Source organism: Hoplias malabaricus, chromosome 6 (genome assembly GCF_029633855.1).
Source record: "Hoplias malabaricus isolate fHopMal1 chromosome 6, fHopMal1.hap1, whole genome shotgun sequence".
Taxonomy (NCBI): domain Eukaryota; kingdom Metazoa; phylum Chordata; class Actinopteri; order Characiformes; family Erythrinidae; genus Hoplias; species Hoplias malabaricus.
In genome coordinates this window covers 3,442,288-3,458,278 of record NC_089805.1, presented here as the reverse complement: position 1 = coordinate 3,458,278, position 15,991 = coordinate 3,442,288, and the positions used below count along the sequence as shown (strand labels likewise).

At 40.5% G+C, this 15,991-nt stretch overlaps 1 protein-coding gene across 1 annotated transcript; it reads right to left on the bottom strand.

Annotated features, from left to right (window-relative positions):
- Positions 1-1,617: 1,617 nt before the first annotated feature.
- Positions 1,618-14,148, bottom strand: napsa (napsin A aspartic peptidase). Its single transcript, XM_066674594.1, has 9 exons — positions 13,921-14,148; positions 12,301-12,490; positions 10,443-10,566; positions 10,066-10,184; positions 9,525-9,724; positions 5,754-5,876; positions 4,378-4,522; positions 2,905-3,003; positions 1,618-2,184 (listed from the first exon to the last, which is right to left on the bottom strand). Exons 1-9 carry the CDS (start codon positions 13,986-13,988, stop codon positions 2,023-2,025), a joined length of 1,230 nt encoding a protein of 409 aa, XP_066530691.1. The 5' UTR covers positions 13,989-14,148; the 3' UTR covers positions 1,618-2,022.
- Between the last annotated feature and the right edge of the window lie 1,843 nt (positions 14,149-15,991).

The window sequence follows — 15,991 nt, the reverse complement described above, 5'->3', positions numbered from 1 at the left end:
AGACAATTTTGTTTTCATCACAGGACTGTCACATTTCACAAATTTAAATTTCTAACACAGTATCTGTGGTTCCCAACATACTCCAATGTGATTAAAATTCAGTACACACACACTGTGAGCTACTTTGATGAGTAAAATTTGCTCCAAAACCCTGGAGGTCTTTTGACCTATATCTGCATGTTACTGATGTCATTTGAGGAATACATCAGGGCTTCAGGCTCAGTTTGGGACTGGGCTTTTGGAGAAATCTATTTCCCATGATTCCCTCACGTTACACGTTGTATTTTTTTTCCAGAGACTGAAATCTGCTGTGAAAAAGGTATTGTGCTTTTAAGATTCATACATGTGAAAATCCATTCTTTACACTTACATTATGATGTGAACGTTTACAATTAATTGTGTGTTTTTAAACTTATGGTGAATATTTACACCTTGACTGTGTTGTAAAAGTGTACAGGCTTTAAAGGGAACATATTTGCTTGTGGGGAACTGCAGTTTTCTCTGGTTTGTTTACGTTCAGAAGCTCTGTGTATTTTAAGGTGGAATGGTATATTTATATATGGCTGAAGTTTAAGATTTTATTCAATATTTTGAATGATCAGAGACTCATTTGTAGTGCTGGGCGATATGAGCGCAAATTAATATCACAATGAATTGTAAATTTTACCACACTTACGATTAATGAACGATTATTTTGTTTTTGTATTTTTGAGCCTCGTAGTTCAGTGATGAGGCTTGTACTGTAAATATGCTCCAGTATTAAATATAGAATATTTTTCTAATGTTGCTGGGAGCTTGTTCCTCTCTAGTTTTTTGAGCACTGCTGTCTTAATTATAGTTAAAATCCAGCACGTCCAAACCACAGACACTTTTTTTTTTTTTTTGGTAAATAGCCACTCATGTCGCTTGGTCAGTATCGGCACTTCCATGTGGCAGATAGGAGAGGAATCAAGTGACTACAGCTTGGTAGCGTTATATTAAAAGGGACAGTACATAAACACACATTGGGGACATAACAGAATAAAAATAATTGATATAGACAAATTATGCCGATTAGAAGTTCTGATCGTCGATTTTGTTAAGTTTTCGATTAATTGCCCTGCTCATTTTTAACTCCAGTTGTTTAGTTTTGTAGCATGCGGTTAGCAGTCTCCCGAATTTAGAATGGTGTCCTACCTGAATAATATGCCAAATACAGGGGGTCCCCGACTTACGACGTTGATCCATTCCTACGTCGCAAACCGCTTTTCGGTGTAAGTCGGAACATACGTACATACTGTACGTAAATAACATACTGTAAGCACTTATCCTATCCTCACACCTATCCTGTAACCTGTAATCCTAAGCCCTGTAACCGTGTATTCTTCCGCCGCGCCGCACACACCAAACACGAAGTTCACGGCGCAAAACCACTTAAGTCGAAACAAGGCTTTATACAGTAAATGGGAGATGTGTCTTAACCACGAAACATTGTAACTCGGGGCTGACGTAACCCAGGACCTCCTGTATTGGGATAGGGCTCTATGAGGATTTAAAATAATTATAATAATTAATTAAAAAAAAACAAAAAAAACAATTGAACCAACAATTTTAGAAACACATTTTTTTTATTTGCGTTTCAAACATAAAAGTAATTATAGTGCAAATCCTTGGACCCAATGCTCAAAAAGCACAAACTATGTAAAAGCAGTAGTCGATCATTCTACAGTCAAATGTAAAAATTAAATAAGTACAGACAAATGGAACCAAATTAAAGCAATCTTTTTAAGACAGATTCACTTCTTAATTTTAGATTGAAGTCATAAAAAGTATAAACAGTAAAGAACAGCTAAAACCACATATATTTAAACAAATGTACAAAGAAAAAGCTTTAGCATAGTTTTAGTCTGATCGCTGTAGCTCGCAGTCTTTCTCATTCTCCAGTTTAGTTCTGGGCTTCTTTTATCAATCTATAGGTCAACACTTGTGTAACCCTTCTCTCTGTTCCACGTTTCTTTTAGATGCTCACCGTTTTTCCCTGATTTATTTGGAAGGAGCGAATCCTACTCGGTTGTTGTCTCTGTCAAACACAGTGTAAAAGCGGCCGATGAAAACATCCCCCAGGATCCAGAGGGGGCCTGCAGGGGGTGGTATGTTCATTGCCATGAAGCCGGACAGGCAGATACTCATTCCCATCTGGGTCGTCTGAAAAAGAATGTCACAGAATTAGTGTTTGTTGAGACAAAACTGAAAAAAACACTTTAATTCTTTCATTCATTCATCTTCTGCAACCTCTTTATCTTGTTGATGGATTCGGTGACTCCAGAGCACAGCAGGAAGCAGTCACAGGGTTATGTTGCTCAAAAGTACCTCAGCTGTTGATTTTGTGGGAGGAGAAATTTGTTCCTTCAGTTCCCCACACCCCTTTTTTTCTGCCAATCAAGGGGTCCTAAGTCATTCATTCATTCATTATCTGTAAGCGCTGGAGGGGGCGCCAGTCCTTCACAGGGCAACACAAACACACATTCACTCACACCTACGGACACTTTTGAGTCGCCAATTTGAAACTGAAGCACCGGGAGACCACACCACACTCCTCACAGACAGTCACCCGAAGCGGGAATCGAACCCACAGCGCCACCGTGCAGCTTCTCTAATATTTAGACCACAGAGGTACCAGGTGTTGTTCTACGCTTCCAATGCTGGTTAGCTACACCACCTAGGTTCAGTGCCTAACGTATAAATCAGACTTCAATTACTTCAAAATCCAGTTGATCTCACTTTCACTTCAGCCTTAACAGAGAAAGTGAACACGTCTAGATTTTACTTCCTCAAACTATCAGTCACAAATGTATTCAACATTAAACTGGAATATACCACAGTCTTTTATCGCAAAGAACAGTACAGTGTAGAGTTGTGTGTTACCTTATAAACGTAGTCTTTTCCGGTCATGTTGAACATTTTTCCTCCCAGACTGATGGAAATTGTTGGGAGAGATGGGATTTTTTTGCAGTCAATCCAGTACTACCAATGAAAGGAAGTAGAAAAAAAGACCTATTAGTCATTTGACCATAATATCCACTATATATCCATAAGTGCTTCATGTCAAACAAGCCAGGAACTGGTGATCAGTAATAACATTAAATATAATGACAATGCAACAACATAAATATTATTTTTAGAGCACTATTCATACGTGTAGCAGCTCAGAGTGGATTACAGATAAAAATAAATAATAAAATTATTGGAGATAAAAACAATAGATAAATAATTAGACAAAGTTCCATACAAAATGTCTAACATTTAAATTAAAGTTAACATCTGTCCTGATTTCCACAGCTTAGTGTCATAACAATCGAAAGAGGCCTCTCCATGTTTCCTGCATTTTAAGGAAGTTATTTGCAGAAGGCCACAAGCTACTGCTCTGAGTTTGTGGTTGAAAAATAAACAAAGCTGCGGTTCTGTGAGTTAAACAAGTGTTAGATCATTTACAGCTTTTAAAATGAAGTAAAGCCAGTCTAAAACCTATCCTAAAATACACAGACAATGAGTGAAGCTCTACAAACAGGAATGATATGAACTCTCATTCTTGTTTTTGTATGGATTCATACTGCTGTGTTTTGTTAGAGATGTACAGGATGTAAAAGTCCAGTTAAGAGAGCATTACAGTAATAATGTACAGTAAAAATGGTGGTTGGTGTGGTACCGCGGTGACACCACTGACCCACATGTGAGAGACCTGGGTTCGATTCCAGGTCTGGTCAACCCGTCTGTGCTACCCCAATAAGAGTCCTTGGGCAAGACTCCTAACATCGCGTTGGCCTACTTGTAATACCAGTAACCTTTTAAGTCGCTCTGGATAAGAGAGTCTACCAAAAGTTCAATAAATACAAACTACTATAACGCTCTAGGGGTCCTGACCATTGAAAAACAAGGTAAAATAGGCAAACAGCATGCAGAGCAACAGATGGTCCTAGTCTGTAACTGTAGAAAGTGCTCCTGTATGGTCAGCAGAGTTGAGAGAATGGACAGTGAGTGTAGCAACAAGGTGAACACAATGATATGGCTCGATGTACATCGCACATGCTACTGGTGAATGTGCCACTGTTGTGTCTGAGCCACTTGTACTAGAGCAACACACAGTAACACGCCGCCATGTTAGTTAGTTAGCCATGCTAGATCAGACATTTTTGGACATGGAAAACATTATCCTGGACATGAGGTACCCAGAGTTTTATCATTTTTATCGTCATTTTTTACATTGTACCTTTATAAGCATGGTCACATGCAGCAATTGTGCAACTCTGTCAACCAGTTGCTCAAGCATGAAGTACTGAAATTAGGCTGTGTGTGTGTGTGTGCTGCTTCTGTTTGTGCCTACTTATATATTTTACTCACCTCTCCCATCAGCAGAGGGATGGCTCCGATGGCTTTCTGCAGTGCTCGGACCTCCTGAACAGGCCCCACGATCATGGACGTTCCAGTGTCAACAATCGCCTGGCAGCCGCCCTTGCAGACTTTCAAAGTGTCTCCTACCTGAATTCTGTCAGACAGTTAGCAATGTAATTTATTATGTGGGAGGAAGTGAAGTTGATGCAAAGTTTGGGCACCCCAGTACACACCCACTACAGAGAAAACACATGTATAAATCTTAACGCATAATTCCTGTTTTTCTTTTGACAAACGTTCTGGGGAAAATAAATAATAAAAGATGACCTCTGCATACAACTGAACTTTAAAGGCTAAGCACCAGCTCTATGAAAGTGGCAAACAAATAAATACAGTGGAATTTGAGGAATTCTAATAGGCGTCTTGCCTGTGACGTAGATGGTGGACAACACTCTAGAAGCTGCACTTAATTTAATGCAAAATGACGAAAAGGTGTGTTGTTTTTGGCTGCAATCATTCAATGTACAGTGGGACATCAGTAAACAAATGGCCCAAAGATCCCAAAATATCCAGAAAATGGACTAAATTTGTCCACTTTAAACGGGCACTTTGGAAAGGACCATCCGCTCACTCCGTTATCTGTAGCTCATTTCACTGGCGCTTTTCCAACAATATGGGCATGTAAGGACACCAATGAAAGGTGTTCAAGAGCCTCTGTAACATGGAGGTAAACAGGGTAAGGACACTCACTTCGCCTGTTTTAGTTGGTGTTAGTTAACGTTAGCTTGACTCGCTAAACTCGGTGGCTCAGATTATACTCGGCTACGTAGCTGCATTACGGAGGTTTATAGTGTCGGATGAATTCGAGTTCGACTTCGATCACATTTACAAGAATAACGGTACCTCTACATTTGAGTTTAGCTTATTGCTAGGCTATTGTCATGAATAATGCTGGTTATTTAGCTAGATACTGTCATAACAGTCAGTCATAACGGTGTTTTACCGCGGCGTTGTTCAGCTGTTGTCCACCAGTGACGTCACGGTCGCGTTCAAGAATTTCCGTAGCGAGCTCGGGTTTTTCCGTCAATTTAATAAAATTGTCAGTTTTAAAGCAAATTAAGCTGCTATTTTCATTTTAATTCATACTTATATCTGTCAGTAACTACAATAATGTGGAATATTCATGGAGGTCCATTAAGTGGTGCTTAGCCTTTAATTTGGCAGTACATATTTCCTTCATTGATTTTAAAGTCCCAGTTTTTACATATCAAATTTCTATTTTTTCCTTTCACAAATATAATTTCACTCTTAGTTACTAGTGAAGACTTCTTACATGCTTTGTCAGTGCCACTAATTGAAAAGCAGTGGTGTGAAAGACTACATACTCATCCATCTTGATCTGCCAGTAGGCTTTACGAGTGATGTTAACATAGTGAAGGTCTCCATCAAAGTACTGCTGATCAAAGCCTCCCAGCATCAGTTCACCCCCAACCTCTGCTCCAGCGTCCCTAAACAAAAGTACACACATCCCACGTTTTGTTTTCTAATGACAATTATGATAGCAGCATTTTCCAAAAAGCTGCGATATTTAAACGATCCCTGGTACAAATCAGTCAAACACACAAGAGCCGGTCCGGACTTCCCTGGGGCCCCAAGTAAAATTCTGATAAGGGGCTCTCCTACATGAACTCTTGACAGTTTCAAACGTACAAACACAGAACATAAAATATTACAGTACTGTTATTTATTGTATCAACTCCTTTAAGCTCATTCAAACTAATTTATATTTATACGATTGTGTGAATACTCCATGGAAATCATTTAATAAGACGTGTTGTTCATATGTATTACCCAGTATGCACAGCTAATCAAAATTCAGTTCAATCTTTAGTGTTATGTATGTTCCACCTTAAGTCCAGATGTAATTAGGCTACAACTAAATCTTGAGAGACTGGGTAGCCATTGCCTTTCTGCTTTAAAGTTCCTGAGTTTAATTTAGTGTTTGAGTTTCATATGAATATGAATGCATTTAATGATGCAGATGGTTAATTTAAGGTGAAATAACTATAACAGGAAGAAACCAAGTTCATTCATTCATTCATTATCTGTAACCCCTTATCCATGCGTTCATAAATTGAAAAATGAACATTTAGATGTTTAGTTAAAGGGCCGCAATGTGATTTTCAAAAGTATCCGTTTTATTGTATTATTATTTCATGTATCAGGTTTTAAAGGGTTAAGTTGCAGGGCGATATGCATCATGTGTAGTGAGCGTATTGGGCAATCGTCTCTGCAAACACAGTATACTGCTAATGTTTTAATCTCATTTGACTGTAGTTATTTATTTTAAAAAAATAAAGTTTTGTTCAGTCAATATTTCAAAATAATTAGGGAGCAAAACGTCTTTTTTTATTATGTTACCACATTTATAAACTTTACCTGGGACGTATCACTTTTTTCACAAGTTCCACAACATTTGGAACTAGGTCTTAATGGAACCTGTGTGTCATGTACTATAAGAGGATCAAAGACTGAAGCATAGTTTTCCCTCTGTCTACAAAGTCCTGTTTAGGATGAGTGGGTTCAGAACCTGTTCCATGCACATTCATTCATTCATTATCTGTAACCCTTATCCAGTTCAGGGTCACGGTGGGTCCAGAGCCTACCTGGAATCATTGGGCACAAGGCGGGAATACACCCTGGAGGGGGCGCCAGTCCTTCACAGGGCAACACACACTCACACACACTCACACCTACAGACACTTTTGAGTCGCCAATCCACCTACCAACTTGTGTTCTTGGACTGTGGGAGGAAACCGGAGCACCCGGAGGAAACCCACGCGGACACAGGGAGAACACACCCACTCCTCACAGGCATTGCAGACATGCAATATACATATGAGGTTTTCCCCCAAATCAGTTCAACCCTAATTTAAATGTCATTTAAAAGCTACAAATGTAAAATCAATCACAGGTTGGGAGCAGCTGGGACTCTGGACTACATAATAATGATGAAGAAAGTGTAACTGTTAACAGACAACCTTTTTTCAATGTATTGCAAGGTTTATTGCAACGGCAGTATGTAACAACGGAACTGTAATATAGTGTTTTGTCAGTATCCCATCGCCCACGCATGTAGCAACTTCTGAGTGTGAAGAAATAAAACACTTCTAAGTAAACACCAACACACAAAACAGAGCACCATCCTAATTAACACAGACCGGCCCATACTCCCAAACATTACAGGTCAAGCATTGGTGAAGCCATTAACAAGGGAAACTGCGAGGGATGTACATTGTTAGTGCTGTAACTTAAAATGATGTATCTGCACATTTTTCAACTACTTTCACTAATTTCATCAAGTAGTGCAGAGGGGGACATGACCCCACTACAAATATGCAGCAACACACACAAAAAGTGGACTAACCCATACTCACTCTCTCTCTCTCTCTTACACACTCACTCTCTCTCTCTCTTACACACACACTCTCACACACTCTCACTCTCTCACACACTCTCTCTCTCTCTCTTACACACTCTCTCTCTTACACACACACACACTTCTATTCTCCCATTGTCCCTTAGTCTCTCTCACACTCTCTCTCTCTCTCACACACACACACTTTTATTCTCCTATTGTCCCTTAGAGAAAAACAACAGTAGCTATAAGGAACTACAAATAAGGGAAACGATTTTATTACAGAAGAGTATTGGTAATTTCTACACAAACATATAGCAGTCAGAGGAGAGGAGATGGGGGAAGGGTAAGATGTGAAACTTTTTGCGATGAGAAATATCCTAATATTTTATTTAAAAATCAGTGGTTAAATTTAGGGTTGGGCAAGTAATGACTTATAAATTAAACTTCGAACATGTGACATATATATTAAAAAAAAAACATTTTCAGTGGTTGTGCAGAAGCATCTGGAGTGGCTTTCAAGCGACAGTGAAATGAGGGTTAGTCTAGGGACAGTTAGAAAACACAGGATTCAACAAGTTTTTCAATTTTAGTTCCCTTTCTGAAGTCAGGAGGAGACTAGTATCATACCACATTTTCTTAGTATCTCTGCAAACATTATGAGCCCATAGTCAGAGTAAATATGTCTAAATCTGACAACTAGTGTGTATAGGGAAATAAGAGAACTGAGCAAATACAGAAAATATAAGAGTTTCTGTGCCTCACTTGCTGCTGTGCACTCGGGGCTGTGTTGAGCTGTGAGTGTCTCATTATTTTTTAAAGAAACAAGTACTAAAATAAGTCAGAAAGAACATGGTTGTATAGATAGAAATAGAATGGTGTTGTGGTATATTCACCAAAGTAGATATTTCTTTAATATCCCAGAGAATGGGTCACCTTTTTAAAAAATATATACAGTGCCCTGGTTAATTTTAAAGTGTTTTAAAATAAAAAAAAAATTCAATCAAATTTTCAAATCTGTCATTCATTCGTTCATTATCTGTAAGCACTTATCCAGTTCAGGTGGGTCCAGAGCCTACATGGAATCATTGGGCGCACAAAGCGGGAATACACCCTGGAGGGGGCGCCAGTTCTTCACAGGGCAACACAGACACACACACACACATTCACACCTACGGACACTTTTGAGTCGCCAATCCACCTACCAACGTGTGTTTTTGGACTGTGGGAGGAAACCAGAACACCCGGAGGAAACCCACGAAGACACAGGGAGAACACACAACACTCCTCACAGACAGTCACCCGGAGGAAACCCACGCAGACACAGGGAGAACACACAACACTCCTCACAGACAGTCACCCGGAGGAAACCCACGCAGACACAGGAAGAACACACAACACTCCTCACAGACAGTCACCCGGAGGAAACCCACGCAGACACAGAGAGAACACACCACACTCCTCACAGACAGTCACCCGGAGCGGGACTCAAACCCACAACCTCCAGGTACCTGAAGCTGTGTGACTGCGATACTACCTGCGCCACCATGCTTCAATGTTTCATATTTACATTATGCTGACACAGTACCGAAATGTGCAAGTAAAATACTAGTCCCTTGATTGTATTAGAGATTCTGTACAGAAGCACTTTTAAACATGAGCACTCCTGCCTAGCAAACACTTTTTTTGTTAAATGTTTACAATGTTTGGTTATAAAAAGTTTGGTTATAGTACAGACCTGTTTATGTAGAAGGAGAAGATGTTCTGTGGCAGGAGTTTGGCATCCATGGCTGAGTCGAACACTGGTTTCACTCCATCCACAGAGATGCTGGGATAGGCCATGCCCAGCACTCCATCAAATCGTGCCACAGCGAAAACAATGCCAGGCTGCTTCACCGCCTCTGCAAACTGCTGCCCAGTCACGTCCAACCCTGCCAGCTGAACCCAAATATATACCCAGAATATGGCTCTCTCAGTAAAAGCTTTTATGTTGACTACTACTACCACCAAGTAAACACTTGTGATCAACCAGACATAATTACATTAATGAAATAGATTTTACTAATAGTCATGATTTCATAAAGCCTCTAATGCATCAGCTGAACGTATTAAAATAAACTCAAGAGTTTAACACCCTTTAAGCACTGAGCATGTCTGTTTTAAACGGTAATATTAAGTCTTATCAAATTCTATGTAATATTTGATTATACCGACTGTATTGAGATTTGTTTAATTATTCATAGCATTTGTGGAGCATCACTATGCTGTTTGAGACTCACTTTAACGGTGTCTTGACTGATGAAGCCAGAGAGACTGCCTCTACCGTACCGGATAGAGAATTCGGTCCCATTCTGCACATATGTACTGGATTTCTTAGAGTTATAACGATGGTGGAACCCTGAGAAAGTGAGGAAGAAAACAAAACAGGAACAATGAGTATGAATTGCGGTACCACAGATATACAAAGGATCCGGTCCTTTTTATGAGATAGTGGCCTCAACTACTGCCATTTACAATGCAATCCATTTACAAATGATCCAGTATTTTCCCGAATCTCTGTGCATCTGAGAAACGAAAACCCGTTTCTTCTACTAAAAGATGCAGCAGATTGAGACTTTAACTATCTAAACAGAACCAAAAATTCAATCTTACTCACAGCAGGCCAGATCAAAGAAGGAGCAGTGGATGGAGGGCACCCACAGGTTAGAGGAGCCGGTATCAAACAGCACAGTAAACTCCTGAGGGGGGGTCCCGATGCTAATCACTCCAAAGTATTGTGCCTGTCAGAGTATAACAAAAATCTCAATGAGCAACAAGCCGTTCGCACAAAAAGCAAGCAATGCTATGATTGAAACACTGATGTATACAAGTTCTTAGGCTGTGGCCGAGCTCGGCTGCATTTTTCGCTGTTCCAATGTAAAGGATCCTTCATATACCGCCGAGAAATGGAGCCTACGATCAGAATGATTTGAAGGACGCAACAGTTGGAGACGTTGGAGAAAGTGAACAAGACACGGCGAAAAACTGACCTCCAGAGTTCGTTTACTAATGACTAATTAAGTAAATACTTGTCTCTATACAATATTTAATCAAAAAGCTTACTGGCATATTACAGTACGGCAGAAAGCACATATTTAGTAGTATGTTATTTCTAATCCCAGTTGACATGTAAAAGTTTAAAGGTGAAGTTTCAGTGTTTATAGGATCCAATATATGAGTTTTAATATATTTTTTGATTGTATTGTTTTGCAGGAAAATATTACTAAGCAAATACAATTTATTTTAAGTTTGTGATGTTAGTATTTCAAGGCAGATACGGTGAGGTCATGACACAGCCTCCTTAGACCGTTCCACTGGTGTGATCGGGTTACTAAGGAGTCTTCCTAGGATAGTCCTCCCGAGGACACCTCCTACCTTGGCTTTGGAATGCAGCCAGTGACCTGAGGTGAGGACTTATTATTAAGAGTTAATATATAAACAGAGTCATTCAGAGTGGCATATTAAGAGTCTTAACCAGTTGTTATTCACAACAGTGGAAACAGAATTTACTGAATTTAATGTCTCTATTACATGGAATGATTATAAATAACAAATATGCTGTTTTATAACTGACACACTGTTTTATTATAGTTCCTATAATAAATTATTATATTATATTAGTATTATATATATACTATATTATAGTATAGTTTATTATTTAGGAAATATCAGCGAAACTATCAACAGGAACAGCAGACATATGTTTGAATAGCAGACTGAGATTATATAACTGCATCTGAGATGTCGGGACCCTGTGGCACATCAAGGCTCATCAACACTAACCAGCCAAAAAAGAGAGAGGGAGAATTAATTAAAGAGTGTTGTTTTAAGTAAGGGGCGGCACGGTGGTGCAGCAGGTAGGTGTCGCAGTCACACAGCTCCAGGGACCTGGAGGTTGTGGGTTTGATTCCCGCTCCGGGTGACTGTCTGTGAGGAGTGTGGGGTGTTCTCTCTGTGTCCGTGTGGGTTTCCTCCGGGTGACTGTCTGTGAGGAGTTGGTGTATTCTCCCTGTGTCCGTGTGGGTTTCCTCCGGGTGACTGTCTGTGAGGAGTGTGGTGTGTTCTCCCTGTGTCTGCGTGGGTTTCCTCCGGGTGACTGTCTGTGAGGAGTGTGGTGTGTTCTCCCTGTGTCTGCGTGGGTTTCCTCCGGGTGACTGTCTGTGAGGAGTGTGGTGTGTTCTCTGTGTCTGCGTGGGTTTCCTCCCACAGACCAAAAAGACACATTGGTAGGTGTATTGGCGACTCAAAAGTGTCCGTAGGTGTGAGTGTGTGAGTGTGTGTTGCCCTGTGAAGGACTGGCGCCCCCTCCAGGGTGTATTCCCACCTTGCGCCCAATGATTCCAGGTAGGCTCGGGACCCACCGTGACCCTGAACTGGATAAGCGCTTACAGATAATGAATGAATGAATGTTTTAAGTAACACAGAAGCTAAAAATGTTGTTACTTATGGGGTCCATCTGGATACACGGTACTTACGTCCATGAAGTTGGTGAGTTTCTCCACAGGGGGAGGTGCAGTGGTAGGTGCAACAGTGGAAACACTTTTGAAATCCTCAGCCTGCCAGGCATTCTCTCCAGTTTCTCTGGCCATTGCTTTCAGGTCTTCAACTGACAGGCCATTGTCGGCCAGTAGGCGGCGCGCTGTGCGGGTTTTGTGCAGGGGAATTCTAGCATAAGAAGGAAATGACAGCTCAAAGCAACTGAAAAGTCACACATTAACCACTTTTCAAAAGGGCCCACATTTCACATTTTTGCTGCAAGATATACATTTTCCTGTGCTTTTAGAAAGCTAACCCTAACCCAGTCCACACAAGAGCACTCCTGGCTTTGCCCCAGGCCGATTACAATTCATACAAGAGCAGATACCTAATCCTGTGAAAGGGACTCAAACAACAAAACGTACACAATGTTTTATGATCCAAATGTTGGGACTAGAACCAAAAACAGAACCACTTTTACATGTATAATAGACTAGCCTCTCTTTATCCAAGATTTTGTTGCTACACCTTTAAAAACTATAGGCCTAGCCCTATTTTGTCTGGCTGTATTGTATTGCTCCTCATTCGGATATAAAACACCCTTTAGTGAAGGATAAGCACTGTAAGCTGTAAAGGTTGATATACACAGATCTGCCATAACATTAATACCACCTGCCTAATATTGTGTAGGTCCCACTCATGCCACAAAAACAGCTCTGAGCCCTTGAGGCATGGTGTCCTGTGGTATCTGGCACAAAGATATTAGAAGATGATCATTTAAATCCTGTAAAATATTGAAGTAACCAGTAATATTTGCAGTGTGGCAGAGTGCAATGTTTAGGTACATGTTGCACATGTCAATCTAACATCCACTTGAATGCAAGGAACACACATACAGTCGCCGACATAATGTAAAGGAAATTGTGATTCATCGGATCAGTGTTTCACCGAGTCATGACCCAGTTGCTTTTAAAGCCCAATCTTCACATCTGGTTGTCTGTTCCTGGACCACATTTTTGTAGGGTACTAACCCCTGCACGCCTGGAACAACTAACAACTGCTGTTTTGAAGATTTATCTGACCAAACCATTATGACCACCCAAAAAGTAGCCCCTGTCCGATGAGAGCACATTTACTTCATTAACTCCAAGAACTGACTGCTCACTTGTTGCTTATATCCCACTCCTTGACAGTTGCCATTAAAGACAGTCAATGTTAATCACGTCACCTGTACGTGGTTTTAATCTTGTGGCTGATTTGGAGAACATTATGACGTCATACACGTTATGAATATTTTAAACCTTTCCATATAAGAACTGTATGGACTGGTGTAATCTTAAGATTCAATACTGTGTACATTATACGTAAACAGCGTAATATCAATAATTTAAAATACTTTAAAATACTTTTCCATGGTATGAGCCCTTTAAAACTTCACACTCTCACTGAAACTTTGGCTGAATGCCTCGTGTAACATAAATAGAGTCATTGCTCTGCAATTAAAGCACATTAAACGAAACATTTAAGGCAAATGCCAGTATGATTTAACTTCTACGGTCTTTAATGGCAGTCATTACAGCCTGCATCCTTTTTTTTACATAAAGGAAATCACCATTTACCTGTAAACTGCGTCGCTGTTCACAATAAACACCCAGATTAAGCCCAAGAGCAGATGAAGCCTCGCCATGATTTACACGTCGACGCAACAAAACTAAACGTATCTTGGGCAGTGATAAGTAGGAACGAAATTAAAGGGATATGTTTCCTAACCGCCACTTTCTCTCTCGACGCCCTGTTGCGCACACAACGCTTCAGTCTACCGCCGCAGCCGTTTGGAAAACTCCGTTCCGTTTTTTTTTCGTTAGCCTCAAAGCTAATTGGCTTGTAAAGCGCACCTAGTCTACGATTGGCTGAGACAAACTTCAATCATACGTCAGGCTACCCTTCTTCAACAAGTTTGACGAGATGGTGTCATCCATTTTACAGAAGTCTGTTATGATGTGTACTAACACGAACTTTTAAATCGTCTGATATCGTTTAGGATTTTAGAGAATTTTAATAGAAAATAAGATGATACGCTGTGTACAGGGAACAAAGGCTTTGTTTTTACCGGTAAACTGGGCTGCACTACGCTTTCAAGCAGTGTTTAAGAGATTGAAATAAACAATAATGAAAACCCCAAAGAATATAGTTGTTTCACAATCATTACCTTATGAATACAGTACACAATACCTATACACATTGGTGTACGCTAGGTTTTAAATAAAGTTTTTTGAAAACTACCCATAAATACATTTAATTACAGGTGTCTACAAAATTTTAGGCATGAAGAGTACTTCATGTGTGTGTTTACTCACACACACACATACTCATTCACATTAAGGAACTGCTATTTATAATGGGGTCGGCCTCAAAGTGGCACAGGTAGTGTTGCTGGTTCAAGTTTGGTGTGCTCTCCCAGTGTCAGCATAGGTTTCCTCCTGGTACTCTGACTTCCTCCCACAGTCCAAACAAACACATTGATAGGTCGATTAGCTGTACAAAATTGTACACAGGTGTGACAATCATACGGTGGCGCAGGTAGTGTCGCAGTCACACAGCTCCAGGGACCTGGAGGTTGTGGGTTCGATTCCTGCTCCGGGTGACTCACTGTGAGGAGTGTGGTGTGTTCTCCCTGTGTCTGCGTGGGTTTCCTCCGGGTGCTCCAGTATCCTCCCACAGTCTAAAAACACACATTGGTAGGTGGATTGGCGACTCAAAAGTGTCCGTAGGTGTGAGTGAATGTGTGTCTGTGTTGCCCTGTGAAGGACTGGCGCCTCTCCAGGGTGTATTGCCGCCTTGCGCCCAATGATTCCAGGTAGGCTCTGGACCCACCGTGACCCTGAACTGGATAAGCGCTTACAGATAATGAATGTGACAATCATCTGTCTCATGGCACTCATGCCATATGCTGCACTTTTCAAAACATATCAGAGCAGACTCTATCTACTGAGGAGACTCAGGTGTTCTGGAGTGCAAGTGGCACTTCTGACGACCTTCTTTGACTCTGTGGTGGTACTAGACATCTTTTATGGAGTGGTTTGCTGGGACTGACAGTAAAAGACTCAACAAGCTGCTTAAGAGGGCGAGCTCTGTCCTGGGCTGCTCCCTTGACCTAATGGAAGTGGTGGGATATAAATTAATAAGCATGCTATCATACATGTTGCAGAACATGTCTCAGCCCATGCTGGACACACTGAGTTCACTAGCAGAGTGAGAGGCTGATTCACCTGCGGTTTGTGAAGGAGAGATACCCCTTCCTTCCTGCTGCTGAAAGACTGCTCTTAGAAGACCACACATGCTTAAACTGTCAAGTAGACTGTGGTTTCTATAGCTCATTGCCTTTAAGTGAGATATATGTGTGTAACATGATGTGTATTTATTTTTATGTCTATTGTATGTATTTAATGGTTCTGAAGTTACTCTACTGTGACATTGTATATGTCCCCACTGTGGGATTCATAAAGAATTATCTTATTTTATCTTGTTTTTTCTTAGTGCAGTCTGTGATTCAACCAAATTATAAAGAAATCTTACTCTAAATTTTCCTTTATACAGATTCAGAGTTACATTTAATAAATTCTGTTTTATTTATGAAAATCCTCCACTGAAAGACTGTTTCACCTAGTTGTTTGGCCTAGTCTGTGTAAC

Bases quoted from the DNA above. Each gene is read 5' to 3' on its own strand.
- napsa (XM_066674594.1), bottom strand. From the start codon at position 13,988: ATGGCGAGGCTTCATCTGCTCTTGGGCTTAATCTGGGTGTTTATTGTG. The intron at 5,877-9,524 runs GTCTGTACTATA...ACTTTTGTTTAG, and splicing joins TTCTCCTTCTACATAAACAG to GGACGCTGGAGCAGAGGTTG. The intron at 4,523-5,753 runs GTATGTAGTCTT...ACTGTCTGACAG, and splicing joins TGGCAGATCAAGATGGATGA to AATTCAGGTAGGAGACACTT.